The 14,413-nt window shown below is 44.6% G+C and overlaps 1 protein-coding gene across 2 annotated transcripts in view; it reads right to left on the reverse strand.

Moving 5' to 3' along the window:
• The window catches only part of LOC147325400 (scavenger receptor cysteine-rich type 1 protein M130-like), a 57,623-nt gene extending 43,488 nt beyond the window's left edge, over positions 1–14,135 (reverse strand). The window contains exons 1-8 of one of the 2 annotated variants that reach the window (XM_086299940.1): positions 13,491–14,135; positions 6,785–7,070; positions 4,832–4,864; positions 4,424–4,717; positions 3,504–3,809; positions 3,139–3,426; positions 891–1,196; positions 543–812 (exon numbers count right to left, since the gene is read on the reverse strand). In XM_086299940.1, the coding sequence (XP_086156066.1) occupies positions 543–812; positions 891–1,196; positions 3,139–3,426; positions 3,504–3,809; positions 4,424–4,717; positions 4,832–4,864; positions 6,785–6,893 (1,606 nt within the window). In that variant the 5' untranslated portion in view covers positions 6,894–7,070; positions 13,491–14,135. Of the gene's footprint in view, positions 1–542; positions 813–890; positions 1,197–3,138; positions 3,427–3,503; positions 3,810–4,423; positions 4,730–4,831; positions 4,865–6,784; positions 7,071–13,490 lie in introns of those variants that run through there. The other variant, XM_086299939.1, reaches the window with a different exon arrangement.
• Positions 14,136–14,413: the final 278 nt, after the last annotated feature.

Here is a 14,413-nt window from a genome sequence, read left to right on the forward strand (position 1 = left end):
GCCACAGCTGCCCTGGGGCGCACTGACAGAGGCGAGGCTGCCGGACACTGGCGCCACCGGGCCCTCTGACCACCACCAGTAGGCAACTTGTGAAGTGTCTTGCCCAAGGACACAACGACCGAGACTGCCAACTCTTGAGCCACGATTGCCCCATGCGAGCAAAGGCTGATGATATCAGTGAGCGTTTATTTACAGTGCAGGATAACAAACAAATGCGAGAGCGAATTCATTACTAGTTAAGGTTTAAAAAATGGTTGGTTCAACAGAGCTCTGACTTTTTGTTAGTGTGGCTACAGTGTTGAAGATAAACCTAGGATTATTTTTATTCCTCCAGCCTTTATTTTTGTACTTCTTTATAAACACCTTGGAAGGCTGTTAGGCTGAAGGAGTCCTTTCAAGCTGGTTGGAGGATGGTTTAGAGGATTCCTGAAACCCATGTTGTGACTGATGGAGAGTCTGCTGCTATTCTTGCTGCTATCTGTCACAGCTTGGTACATCTCTGTCATATATGAAGTCATTGATAACTTCATCAATATGATTACCTGAGCAGGTGAGATTCAGGATTTTATTCATGTAATCTGATGTTGTACAATCCCTCAGCGGAAAACAGTCAGAAAGAATCGACCACACAAATTTAAATGAGGAGTGTGCTGTTTGTATAGAAACAGCTGAGCCACAGTCCAGATATTGGCAAACAAGAGCTGCTTCTTTCAGGGTCGAGAGAAAGCCTGGTCTCCACTCTCCCAGATTTTTTGCCTCAAGAGTTCCTGCACAGCGACTGGGTCCTCCTACCAGCCTGACATCATCAGACTCTGAACAGAAAGCAGAGAGTCATCAATAAACAAATAAAGTGAGTTTGAGCCAGATCAAAGCAGCAGCTCCTCTTCTACCTGAGCAGGTGAGTCCAACAGCTTTGCCAGGTGAGCAGCTGTTTCTAGCTGAGCCTGAGCTTCTACAGTCCAGGAGAGCAGACTCATGGCCTCCACACTGGAACTCTTTGCTCCACACTGGAGCCTCCACTTCTCCATAGAGCGCCCCCTGGAGGACCGAAGGAGGCCCACAGCCGAGCTCCCTACAGACCACCTCTGCATCCTGCTGGTCAAAGTCAGCTTCACACACTGAGGACCAGCTCTGGTTAGACTTCACCTCCAGTCTGCCTGAACACAGACTGGAACCATTCAGCAGCCTGACAGAGTCTGGAGACATCAGAGAAGATCAAACAGAGAGATCAGAGACAGCAGACACACAAGAAAAAGATGGCAGCAAACAACTATTCACTGACTCAAACTCAGCTCAACTCAACATGACTTCATCATTAACAACAGAACACATCTTTACATTGGTACACACTGGAGACTTGTTACCATCACATTTACATTTCATAATCTGACAGCTGTTATTGCAGCCCTAGCTGCAATAACTTCTTTGTGGGTGTGTATTATTGTCCCTTTCTTTAGTGAAACCAGTAAAATGAGTGCAGCTGATTCAACTCAAAAGTCAGCTTTGGTACCTGGCACAGGGACTGGACATGGCCAGGAAGAAAAATTAGTCAACATATTACTTTTTATTCTTTTTAATTTGCTCTTGGTGATGATATAGTGTTTATGTAGTGTGAAATAGTGTGTAGTCTATCAGTGTGTTCTTTTGATGGTTTTTATTTCCAAATGTCTCTCCTGTTTTCTTGTTCTCTTAGACAGTTTTATTGTTATATCCCACATCCACAGGACCTTTTAATGGTCTTCAGTGTTTTTTCAGTGGCCAAAGAGAGGACCGAGTTTAGGTGTATTTGCTTTCCTGGGAGAGCTGCAGAAAGGCCACAGGGCAGGGAATCTAACAACCAAAGATTGAGATTTTACTTTGTGACTTTGATCATACTGATAAGCCCTGGTTTAAGTGATCTATTCAAATATGTGGACAGTAGTTTATAACTGGGTAGACTAATGTTCCTGTTTTAATTCATCTCCATATTATTGCGTTAAGTTGCACTGGGTTGGGAGTGGTTGTGTGCGTCACATTTGCGGTGAGCCAATGGCTGTAATGGGGTTGGACTAATTGGAGGCAGGTATAATTGATTGCACTGATACGGTAGTCTACTTATAGCCCAAACTACAAACACCTCTGATGACACGATATGTTTGGGATGGATGGGTTGTGTGCTGTGAATTATATAGTGAACCGTGTTATTTTCTCTCTCTGTGCAGGCCAGGTCCTACTATATGCCACAGCCTTAAGGCAGCTGTGTTGCAGAGGCCGGAGTGATCACTGGCTATCTACTTACAGGGTGGTGGGTCTCAGAAGACAAATGCTAACCCTGTTGAAGTTAACAAGGTGTGGAGAGCTTTGTGGCATAGCTGGCTCTTGCCTTGGACTGTGTTTTTACTTTATATGCAAATGGTACACTGGGCTGTATCTTCTTTTTGATCATTGTGTTAAAAATTTATTTTAGAATTTCATTGACTGTCATCTTTTTGCCCACGGCTGAGATGGTTGGTCAGACCTAGAATCTTTTTGTGTGTAACAAGTTTGTTAGTTTCTATCATGATGCCAAGTAAAGAAGCTGCTTTTGGAACACAGCAGAAGGATACTGAATAACGAGCCCTTTTAGAAAGGTTGGTGGTTTGTTCAGAAGACTGCTGTAAACCTTTCTGAAGGTAAAGGATAGAAAAGAGAGGACAGAGACATGTAGTGGGATGATGAAGATATTCAGACCGACAGATGATCTGGTAATGAAATTAGTGTGGGATTTGGATATATGCTAGCAAATGTAAACATGCCACTCTAGTGACATAGCCTCAGAAACGAGACACGACACAAATGAGCATATGCAAGCAGTGGCGGTCCTAGCCTGTTTGGCACCCTGGGCAAACACTCCCCCTGGCGCCCTGTTAACTAATTTCACTTCCTCCAGCCTTTGTGTTTGTACTTCTCTATAAACACCTGCTGAAAGCAGCAACTTGGAAAGCTGTTAGGCTGAAGGAGTCCTTTCAGGCTGGTTGGAGGTTGGTTTAGAGGGTTTCCGCATCTCAGCCATGTTGTGACTGATGGAGACGGTCTGCTGCTATTGTTGCTGCCATCTGTCACAGTTTGGTACATCTCTGTCATATATGAAGTCATGGATAACTTAATCAGTATGATTACCTGAGCAGGTGAGATTCAGGATTTGATCAGTGTATGCCGATGTTGCACAATCCCTCAGAGGAGATCCTGGCTGAAGACAATCAGAACTAATCTTCCATCTAGATCTCCATGAGAAATTGTGGCTCTTTTTAACAGAAAAAGCTGAGCCACAGTCCAGATGTATGCACACAACAGCTGTTTCTTTCAAGCTCCAGTCAGAGCTATACACAGGTCTCCACTCTCTCAGATTTGGCGCTTCCAGTATACCTGTACAGCGACTGGCTCCTCCCACCAACCTGAAATCACTCTCTGAACAGAAAGCAGAGAGTCATCAGTAAAAGAATAAAGTGAGTTTGAACCACAAAAAGCTGCAGCTCCTCTTCTACCTGAGCAGGTGAGTCCAACAGCTTTGCCAGGTGAGCAGCTGTTTCTAGCTGAGCCTGAGCTTCTACAGTCCAGGAGAGCAGACTCATGGCCTCCACAGTGGAGCACTTTGCTCCACACTGGAGCCTCCACTTCTCCATACAGCGCCCCCTGGAGGACTGAAGGAGGCCCACAGCCGAGCTCCCTACAGACCACCTCTGCATCCTGCTGGTCAAAGTCAGCTTCACACACTGAGGACCAGCTCTGGTTAGACTTCACCTCCAGTCTGCCTGAACACAGACTGGAACCATTCAGCAGCCTGACAGAGTCTGGAGACATCAGAGAAGATCAAACAGAGAGATCAGAGACAGCAGACACACAAGAAAAAGATGGCAGCAAACAACTATTCACTGACTCAACCTCAGCACAACTCAACATGACTTCATCATTAACAACAGAACACATCTTTATAACAGGAGATATGTTAGCATCATGTTTATATTTCATCTCCTCAGCGGTTATTAAAGCCGTAGCCTACTGGGATTCTCTTTTGTTGATATGTAGTATTGCCCCTGTCTTGTGGAATCTGTAAACTGAGTGCTGCTGACTCCATTAAGTAGTCAGGAAAAAAAACATGTTGGGTCTTCATCTGTAACAAAACACTGGAAAACCATATACAACAGCTGAAAGACAAGACAAAGGAAAGTACCTAAATAAAGATAAAATGTTGCTATTTGTTTGTCTGTACAAGTGAGTGACAGAGAGAGAAAGTGAGAAAGAGAAATGTGGCTGTATATGAGTTTCTGTCATGAAGCATACTACAAAATTAGGGTGAGACATTGCAACAATGAACCCAAGAGCCAGAGGCTGACAGGAAAAGACCCCAGAGGCCCTGGCCGGCCACAACCACCCAACAGTGGGGGGCTCTTTGCCTCCACTGTACCTGCACAGGTCAGTTTCAGGATTTGGTCAGTGTAATCTGATGTTGTACATTCCCTCAGAGGAGATCTGGACAGAACACAATCAGAACTGATAGACCACGCAGATTTATATGAGGAATGTCTTTCTTCTACATGAACAGCAGAGCCACAGTCCAGGTATTCACAGAAAACAGCTGCTTCTTTCAGTGTCCAGGAATCATGAGAGGCACACAATGGTCTCCACTCTCCCAGATGTTTTGCCTCCAGTGTTCCTGCACAGTGACTGGCTCCTCCCACCAGCCTGACATCACCAGGCTCTAACAGAAAGGAGAGAGTCGTCAGTAAAAAATGAATTTACTTCTGGAAATATTTAATGTTAGTGCTGATTCTGGTTGTGTGATCCTTAATTTCTCTCTGATTTCTCCTTTTACCTGTAGAACTGTGTTTTGCCCCAACCTGGACTCCTGAAGAGAAAAAAAGAGTAAAAACTGTAAGTGTGAAGATGGAATTTGATTGGAGGTGAGATGAGGACAGTAGAGAGTTACATTTTAGTAAATTTCTGGGACTACAGATGTTGAAAAAAGTTAATAGATATACTAAAATTCATTCAGTTATATCTAACTGATACAAATCTATATATATGTCTATATATAAATCTAACTCAAAATTTGAAATGACAACTTAGAATTCATGGTTCGTTTTAATGATGATTTGCTACAACTAATATATGAACTGTAATGCAGACAGTCTCAGTACATGAGGTCAAAGATGTTTCTGTTCTTTGATTTTCATATCCTGAGATTTTATATAACCATCCACACATATGGACAGATCAGTGGTTTCTGTCACTTCTGGGAGTAAGGCAGATGGTGAGGAATAAAGTTAGACTAGAAATGTTCCATCCATGTCACAATCACAGTATGCAGGAGGGTTAAACCAGTCTCTTTTGTGGCTTCAAGACAAAACATTGTAAACTGCTCCTCCTTTGAAGTTTGTGTGTTGTACCTTTCTGACCAGTTGATTTTGTACACTCTTTCAAGATCATCGAGGTCTGTGGACCAAATGCTCCTAGCTGTCCCAGGATCCACAAAGGAAATCAGGCCTTTGCTGTTGCTGCTCCTAAACTGTCATGACCTCCCCAAAATTAGACATTTCTAAAACCTGTTTCAAAACCAACTTTTATTCTCTTCATTTGTGTGAAGGAACATATTTGATACCAAACCAGGACAAGATTGTCTAAAAATAATTTGATTGGTCAGAAAAACTAAAAGTCTGTGAAATGAAAGAGTTCAGAAGACAAGCATTTTCAGGAACATGTTCCTAATAGTATAACAGCAAATGTTTGTTCTGTTTGATTTTGTTCTGTTCACAAGCAGCTGATGCAGTCATTACAGAGCAGTCTATAAGTTTTTTTTGCAGTGGGCTAAAGTTCATTCCAGCTGGTGGAAACAGCCTTTAGGTGTGTTCAGCTGGTTGTTCAGTGTGGGCTTTAGAGAGAGATGAGATTAGTTTTTTCAGAATGGAATTATTTGAAGTGCCTCAATTCTATGCTTTATATTAACTAAAATGCCATATAACCATGTAATGTAGTATTAAGTGGACACGGCCCTGAAAATAAAGGCGTTAGACTATGTATCCTTGGTGGGTAGAGAGCTGTAGACTCTTGCTCATGCTTGCCTGGGAGAAAGTAGATAACAGGGGACCATCTTCTGGTGGAAAGTTACTGAAACGTTGTTTAGACTAGAGAGGGACCAGCAAATTGATTGATTGTTTGATTGTAATTGATTGTTTATTCTGACAAAAAACAGGAATGGGATATTACACTGTTTTATGATGCATTATACTGCTGATTTATAAGAAATTTTGTTTTCAGAGAATCATGGTCTTATTTGTCTGAAACATACTGCACAGGAAGCCAAGATCATAACTTAGGCTCACTGAGAGAGAAAAAATGTGAATGCTTAGTATGAAGGGGGGAGAAGCTATAAGAGTGTGGGTAACTCAGACATTTTGAGATTTTCCTGTGCACATCTCCCGTCCGGACGTTTGTAATGCTCAAAGTGTTGTATGGAATAAAGAGAATTTTATTGATTAAAGTGATTGTTGATTGAGCGTTAAACACAGAGTGTTGTTCTTCCTTCAGCCCAAAGATGAAATAATTGGGGGTATTTAACAGTTTCCTTTAAAAATGGATTACAGCCTGCGTCACTCCTACATTTGTCATGAGTAAAAGCAAAGTGAGTCTGAATTATCATCACTGAATTTGAACCCATGTGACACTGCAGGAATATCAGGATACATAACTGTGAAAAGAATAAAATCTGTCCTAAATTTTCTGAAGGATCTGAACCTTTTTACTTTTCATGTGTGTGTCAGAGTCCTACCTGAGCTCCGCAGCAGCAGCAGCAGCTGCAGCATCAGCATCAGCAGGTGATCCATGTCCAGGTAGAAGTCTCCCTGTCTGCTCTTTGTTCTGATCGTCACCTGTGCCATCCTCAGTGTTTACCTGTTGCACTTTTACTCAGCTTGTTGTCTCCACTTGAACTGAGTGCAGAATCACAGACAGTTAGCTCTGATCGATGATCAGCTTCTGCCTCGATTTACTTTCTCTTTAAGTTTCATAACATTTCAGTAAAGCTGAGCTGCTGAACTCTGAGACACATCATCAATCTGTGAGGAAAACCACAGGAAAAAAGAGGTGTTACTGTTGATCCATGACATGGTCACGAGGGAATACAATGATGTGTTGATTATTGTTAAATGAGCCTGCCTAACTATTGAAAACAGTACTATGCATCAAAAAAGAGAAATGTTGCTTTGTAAGTTCACATCTGAAGATCAATGTTCATGTAAAATCCTAACAGAGTTAGGATTTTACATGAACAGAGCTCCAAAGACAGAGAGCTCCAAAGTTGTTTCTGGGATCTGCTGGAGCCACCCGCCTAGTTTGGGAGTCACTGCAGCCAATACTCCAATTAATTTTTCTTAAAACACAAACTCACAACAAAGTAGAATTTAGAGAGGAATATTTAACCAATCTACTCCCTCGGACTCAAACCGTTTTAGTAGTATTTTCTCGAGATCTTCTCTGAGCCCTTGGTATTTCTCAAGCTTCTCGTGTTCCTTCTTCCTGATGTTGCTGTCATTCAGGACCGCTACATGGATCACTATGGCCGTCTGGTTCTTTTCGCCTACCACCACTATGTCTGGTTGATTAGCCACCACCATTTTGTCCGTCTGTATCTGGAAGTCCCACAGGATCTTAGCTCGGTCATTCTCCACCACCCTAAGGGGCGTCTCCCATTTTGACCTTGGGACTTCCAGGCCGTATTCGGCACGGATGTTTCTGTACACTATGCTGGCCACTTGATTACGGCGTTCCATGTATGCCCTGCCTGCTAGCATCTTACGCCCTGCACCCTTTCCACAACCTGCACCTGGGGTCTTACTCTGTGTGATAGACCCCAGCCTCTATGGATCTTGTGCACAAAGCTTGTTCCTGTGCTGCCATGATTAGTGCCTCTGTGCTGTCTTTCAGTCCAGCTTTGTCCAGCCACTGGTAGGACTTTTGGATATCAGTCACTTCTGCTGTCTGCCGGTGGTACATACCATGTAGGGGCCTGTCCTTCCACAATGGTTCCTCATCTTTCTCCTCTTTCTTGGGTTTCTGCTGCCTGAGGTGTTCACTGAGCACGGGGTCAGTTGGGGCCATCTTACTGATGTATTTGTGGATGTTTGTTGTCTCTCCTGGACCGTGGTGCTGACACTCACCAGTCCCCAGCCTTCTTCCTTCTGCTTAGCGTACAGCCTCAGGGTGCTGGACTTGGGGTGAAACCCCCCAAGCATGGTCAGGAGTTTCCTTGTCTTGATGTCCGTGGCTTCTATCTCCTCCTTTGGCCAGCGTATTATCTCGGCAGGGTATCTGATCACGGGTAGGTGTTACCGTTCAGCTAACTTCTCAGGACTTGCCTGACCCTCTGCAGGTACTTGGTGGTTGCAGCTTTTCTAGCAACCTCTTCATGGTTCCCATTTGCCTGTGGGATCCAGAGGTACTTGTAGCTGTCCTCTATGTCTGTATTGTTGCCTTCTGGTAGTTCGATCCCCTCAGTTCTGACTACCTTCCCTCTTTTTGTTATCATCCGACTTAATTTCTGCAGTCTGAACGGCATTCAAATGTTATTGCTGTATATCCTGGTGCATGGTGTGGATCAGTGAATCAATGTCTCGTTCACTCTTGGCATACAGCTTGATGTCATACATGTACAGGAGGTGGCTGAGAACTGCTCCATTCCGTAGTTGGTATCTGTAGCCAGTCTTGTTAATGATCTCACTGAGGGGGTTCAGGCCTATGCAGAACAGAGAATCTCTTTGGTAGATCTTTGGTAAATCTCACTCATGAGGAGATTTTTGAAAAACAGTAAAATCCAAAAAAGGTGGAAGAGATTCTGCGATGAAGACAACAGGGGTGTATGACGTGGTCTGCCCCTTTCAACCTACAGCAGTGTTGGAACGGAGGAGAGATCAGCGATGGAATTATGACTCTTTAAACACCACAGACACAAGGAGCCCGGACCCTGATTAAAACTGACTGACAAATTACTTGTGCACATTTTTTATAACATTTAGGCAATTTCTTTACTGTGCATTAGATCCTCATTCTTCTCAGTAAGCAAAGATGATTGGACACGAACAAAAGAGGGTGAGGGAATAGCCAAGTGAGGATGCACAGTGTGAACTTGTTTCTTATTCTGATACTGGTCACATTATTTTACCATATAAAGCCCACATGGGTGACTGCTTCACACCACCCTATTCAAGCAGTTAAACAGATTGTAACTCAGGAAGTGGGGAAAGCATTCACACCAGGAGAGTCTCTCAGGTATAGGAAACTAGTTCTGCCCCAGGATGAAGGAGAGCTGTGATGTGATCTCTCAGTGGAGAGAGCTCACTCCATCCTCCCTATTCTGGTATTTTAAAGAGTAAGCAACCTAACTAATAGAGTTGCAAACTCCCAGCAAAAAATAAAAAAATAAAAAATAGGGAACCACCCTCCACCTCATGATGCTTAATCGACGTAATCAACTTTAATTTGATGCAGTGTGAAAAAAAATGCCCAGAAATAAATTATTTTTCAAGAATAATTAAATAGATTTAACATCTTTCTTCAAGAGAATTGCAGACTGCACAGATAGTATCTTCCCAAAGGAAAAAGTACTATAGCTTACTGGGGCATATTAGACTTAATAGTTACTATATACAGTAATGGACTTCTATACATTTTACATCAGATTAAAACTCTGGGTGTAAGATTCAGATAATTATTTATTAAAAGCTAGATATTTTAAATGAGAATAAGAAAGAAAAGTATGTCTTTGTGCCCCCTTTTCCCTGTTTATTTTGTGAGGTGCTTTTTTGATATTTAATGGATCGGATTACATTTTTTATTTCTCTCCGATATCCGATCCAGTAATTTACGTCAGTATCGGATCGGTCCATCTCTAGTCAATAGTGTTGTCCTGTTCTAACTGCTTCAATCTATCGCCCTCTTCCTGTATCTACAACTTGGATGTTGTTTCAGGTGCTTATAAGTATTTTGTCGCTAAGCAGTGACAAAATGTTTTCATGATAGTCTGTCTGGTTTACCAAAACTGTGGATCTATACTCTATACCTTTGTTGATGATATTGTTTTCCTGACTACATGATTGGAGTGCCTTCAGCATGAGATCACAACAACAGTGAGCTCAAGGTGTTTTATATCGTAAGATAAAGACCCTATAGCATTAGAGAGAGAAGCCCAGTAATCAGTTAGCCCCTTGTGAGCAACAAGCTACACCACATTCAACAGTCAGGCAGCTCTCCTTCCCTATTTTTTTTTTTTTTTTTTTTGGTGTGTTGCCGGAGTTGTGGGCGGGTGGGTGCATGGGGGCCCAGCCCTGGAGCAGGGTGCCGCCGGTGCATCGAGCCACCTGGGGGGCTCTTCAACTGGTGGGGGAGATTATCACATCTTGCAGGAGCTTTCCTCTCCTCAGGAGCTCCCTCTGCAGGAGGGGGAGATACAGGAGAGGTGGAGGAAGATCTCAGCCTGGGTGTTTATTGTCTTATGTAGTCTGGAAGATGAGTGGATGGTGGGGTGGGTGCAGTTTTCTCTGTGGTGGGGTTGGGTGGACTGTCCCGGGCTCTGTGGGGCCGGGCGGCGCTGCTGCACTGGGCCCTGGTCTGGATGGGCCTGGGCCCCCTTTCCCTGGCGGGTCGCAGAGTGTGGGGGTGCCTACTGGGGTCAGCGGGGGAGCTGGCCCCAGGGAGGGGTCACTTGCCCCTCCCTTCCTTCCCTCCCCATCTCCAGCTGCCTCCCTCTTCCCGCTCCACCACAACCACCCACACATGCAGGGCCTTGGAGTAGGGGTATGTCACCAGGGTGCAGAGGAGGCTACCCCCCCCCCCCCCCCCCCCCCTCTGTCCCCTTCTGGCTGCCTCTGCCTCAATTTTATCCCACAACTTAGACATTCACATTACTCACACTCTCATTACACATACATATAGGATCTTGGGGGTGGGCACGATACACGGAGTCCAAAGTACCATCAGGGTGTACACCTCACCCCTGGCGTCGTTGCCCACCTCTCAATTTTAAATACACATAGACATTGAGGGCTAGCAGGAGGGACCATGCGCTTACCTGCTGCTCTCTGGCAGGTAGCTCCATGCCCTCCTGGGTTTTAAATGCACCTTAAAACACACATGCATCAACACTACAATGAGCGGGTGGAGGGAGGTTTGGAGTCTTCTCTCACCCCCATTCTCTGCGACCTGCTGGAGCGGGGGGGCCAGGAGGAGGAGTTGGCCGTCCGACTGCGGTCTGGAGTGTGGAGCCTTCCTGCTGCTGCGGAGTCGGGGCGGTCTGCCTCCCCCCACCGCAGGGAAAAGGGAAACACCACCTGGGTCTGGGTGCAGTTCCCCCCTCCAGGGGCAAGGGTACCTAGACCCGGTTCGTAGAGTACGCTTGGGGAGTGTGATCGTGTGTACAGCGTCTCTTTATGTCTGTCTCCACGTTGGTTGAGTGTGGAGTAAGTGCATATGAGAGCATGAGGGTGGGAATGGATGTTTGTATCTGTGTGTGCCTGTATGTCTGTGTCTATATGTCAGGTTGGGTGTCAGGCGCCACCTCTCTGGGGACATCTCAGGCCCTCCAAGGTTTGGAGGCCTATCTCCCCCTACCACCACTTCCCCTGCCAGTGGTGGACCCCCTCAGACATCGGTGCGTTGGTGGTTCTTTGTGTCCGGGGATGGGCGTCCAGGTACACACCGGCTCACTCCTTGGCGGCCGCTTATCGGGGCCTGGAGCCTGGGGCTCGCTCGGGCCACTTCGGAGGTGGGGTGCCCCGGCCTCTCGGCCTGGGGCTCGGTCACTCAGGTGCAGCTGGCTGCCGGAGGAGCTCACGGGCGCGTCACTGCAACTCCCCCTGGCTTCTGCTCCGCGGCTGCTGAGTGAGCCCTCATCTGGGACTCTCCTCAGCTCTTTCCAGGACAGTGGCGCAGCTGCCCCTCTGTTGGTCTTCCTTGGTCTCTTGTGTTCTGGGGGCCTCTGGATGTCTGGAGTTTTGATCTCCTCCACACCTGCTTCATGCCTGCTTCCCTATTTTTTTACTGCCTCACAGGTTTGTCAAAGCAATTGGTCAACAGCTGTAACGTAATGTTCTTGTGATTACAGCCTGAACAGGAAGCTCCAAGCTTGTCACTGGGGTTTCTTCTGTGTGTTAAACAAGTATGCTTTTATCCAAACCTGACTAGGTATGGTCAATTGGCACCAGCCGAACACATTTAGGAAGTTAGTGGCTACAGAGGGGTTTAACAAAGGCCGCATAATGCAAAAATATGAAATGGATGAAGAAAATATGGCTATGCATGTGCAAACTGTTTTAAAAACCAGAGAAGCTTTAAAGGACAACAATTGTACTTTACTTTCACAACCATGTTTTACTGCAATGTTTCACAATGGCAGGGTGTGATAAATTGCTCTAAAAAAACCCTCCAGTGTATTATGGAATTTAAAATAGACTTTAAAAACATATGACATCACTTTACTTTCTGCCTCTACTCACACATTTTTTATCAAAAACTTTCATGAGGTCACAAATTCAGAGTCTGTGACAGACTGAATTGATAAAAAAATCCACTTTCATTGTGGTTAATGAAGATTCAAAGTCCAGAAAACAGGGAAGAACAGCAAATGTCAGGATAAGCAACATGATGCAGAGACAGAGACTAAACAACAGGAAACAACTGCTGTCATACAAAACTCAGAACTCCAAACACCAGAAATACAAGAATCCAAAAGCAAAAAACAGAAACATTTTTTTCATTACTGAGTAGCATCACTCTTATTAAGATTGTTATTAACTGACTGTTTTTAATGAATGTGAGAATACTTACCGGAATTTTTCAGGATAAAGGTATTTATTGTGTTTTAAAGATTTCCTGAGTGTCCCTGAGCCCACGCTTGTGTGTTCTGGCCTCACAGCTGTGCAGCTGTTACTGACATGAAAGGAAATTAATGACCTACACATGAAAATACTCTGAGGTCTCTTGAGAAGGTTTGTTCTGTGCAAAGATTTTGTTTTGGAATTCAGCTTCTTTCAGCTGCACGGTCGACAAGCAGATCCACATGTTTGATTTTGGTGGAGTTAACAGTAAAAAATGTACTAAAGTTTAATCAAGTACAAACTTAGAGAATTGATGGTTATAAGTGATGGATTTAGACCTTTTATAGTTTAACATTTATAAGAATCTGACCTACTGCCATGAATTTCCTCTTACTTAATGTTTGCTTTGGTGTTCCTTTGCCTTTTTTTTTCTCTGACTGCTGCAATTTAAGCCGCACAGAAGTTTAATAAGCATCAGTTTAAATATTACAAAGTAAAGTAATTAAATGCCAGTTTGTAAAAAATAGTCTACAAAAACATCAACACTGTTTCAGTAACTGTAATCTGTTGCTTCAGTCCCAGAGGAGTGATGGATTAACTGTGGGAACCATATGGGAACACAGAAACACAATTAAACCTGAAAAACAACCAAACAGTTTAAGGACTCACCCGTGGAAGGATTCAAGGAAAAGAGATCAGCAAACAGACTCAGATATTCAGAGCAGAGCTTTGTAGAGGACAGAGCTGCTTCACAGATCAGTCTTGTATTTTGTCTGTTCTGTCTCTGTCTGCACTGCTCGCTTCCTTCCTCAGACCGCTGTGCTGTGGACCTGTCTGTTCACACTGCAGCAGAAATATAAAAGCACCACCCACTGAAACTATGTGAGACGTATATAGTGTGTCATCTGAGCCTCAGCAGAACGTTTGAATGGATGGCTGTGCATTTTGCACCCCTTTCTTAAAGTATTGAGGTTCTCTGAAGGAATAGCTTCATGGTTTTATTTTTGCCTCTGATGTCAAACAGCTGCTGATGGTGCTGGTTGGAGCTCTGAGAGAAAACAAAGGCTGATCCTATGAAGGTTTCATCAGCAGGAATGAAACAGAGCATCCAAGCTGAGAAGAAAGAACACATTCAGCCTCAGCCAGTAGCAACTTTCTCTTGTTTCAGACTCTCAGCTGTCTTTCTTCCTGCTGCCTGGCACGTCCATCTTCATCATCCTTTTTCCAGTATTTCCTCCCTCCCTGCTCTGCACATGTCCAGACCCTTTCAGCCTCTCTGACTCTGAGCTGTCCCTCTGATGAACTCATATCTAAATCTTCAGCTCGCCCTTCCGTCTTTTTGTCAGTGCAACTGTCTCCAAGCCACACATCACAGCAGCTCTCACTACTGTCTGTTATGGCTCTAGCAGAGCCTGCTGTGGTGTTTGGCTGTGTGGGTGGGTCCTGCCCTCTGTCCAGCCTTTGGTACCACCTCTCTGAGCAGCTGTTTCTACTTAGCAAACATGCCAGAGAGAGAAGAGCTCCAGTGTCAGATAGTGATGGGAATTCCGGCTCTTTCTAGAGAACCGGCTCTTTCGGGTCGGCTCACTAAA

The sequence above is a fragment of the Aulonocara sp. 'chitande type north' Nkhata Bay genome, linkage group LG7 (genome assembly GCF_057382095.1).
Source record: "Aulonocara sp. 'chitande type north' Nkhata Bay isolate Kocher_YH1m ecotype deep benthic linkage group LG7, A_spYH_male_GT1.1, whole genome shotgun sequence".
Taxonomy (NCBI): domain Eukaryota; kingdom Metazoa; phylum Chordata; class Actinopteri; order Cichliformes; family Cichlidae; genus Aulonocara; species Aulonocara sp. 'chitande type north' Nkhata Bay.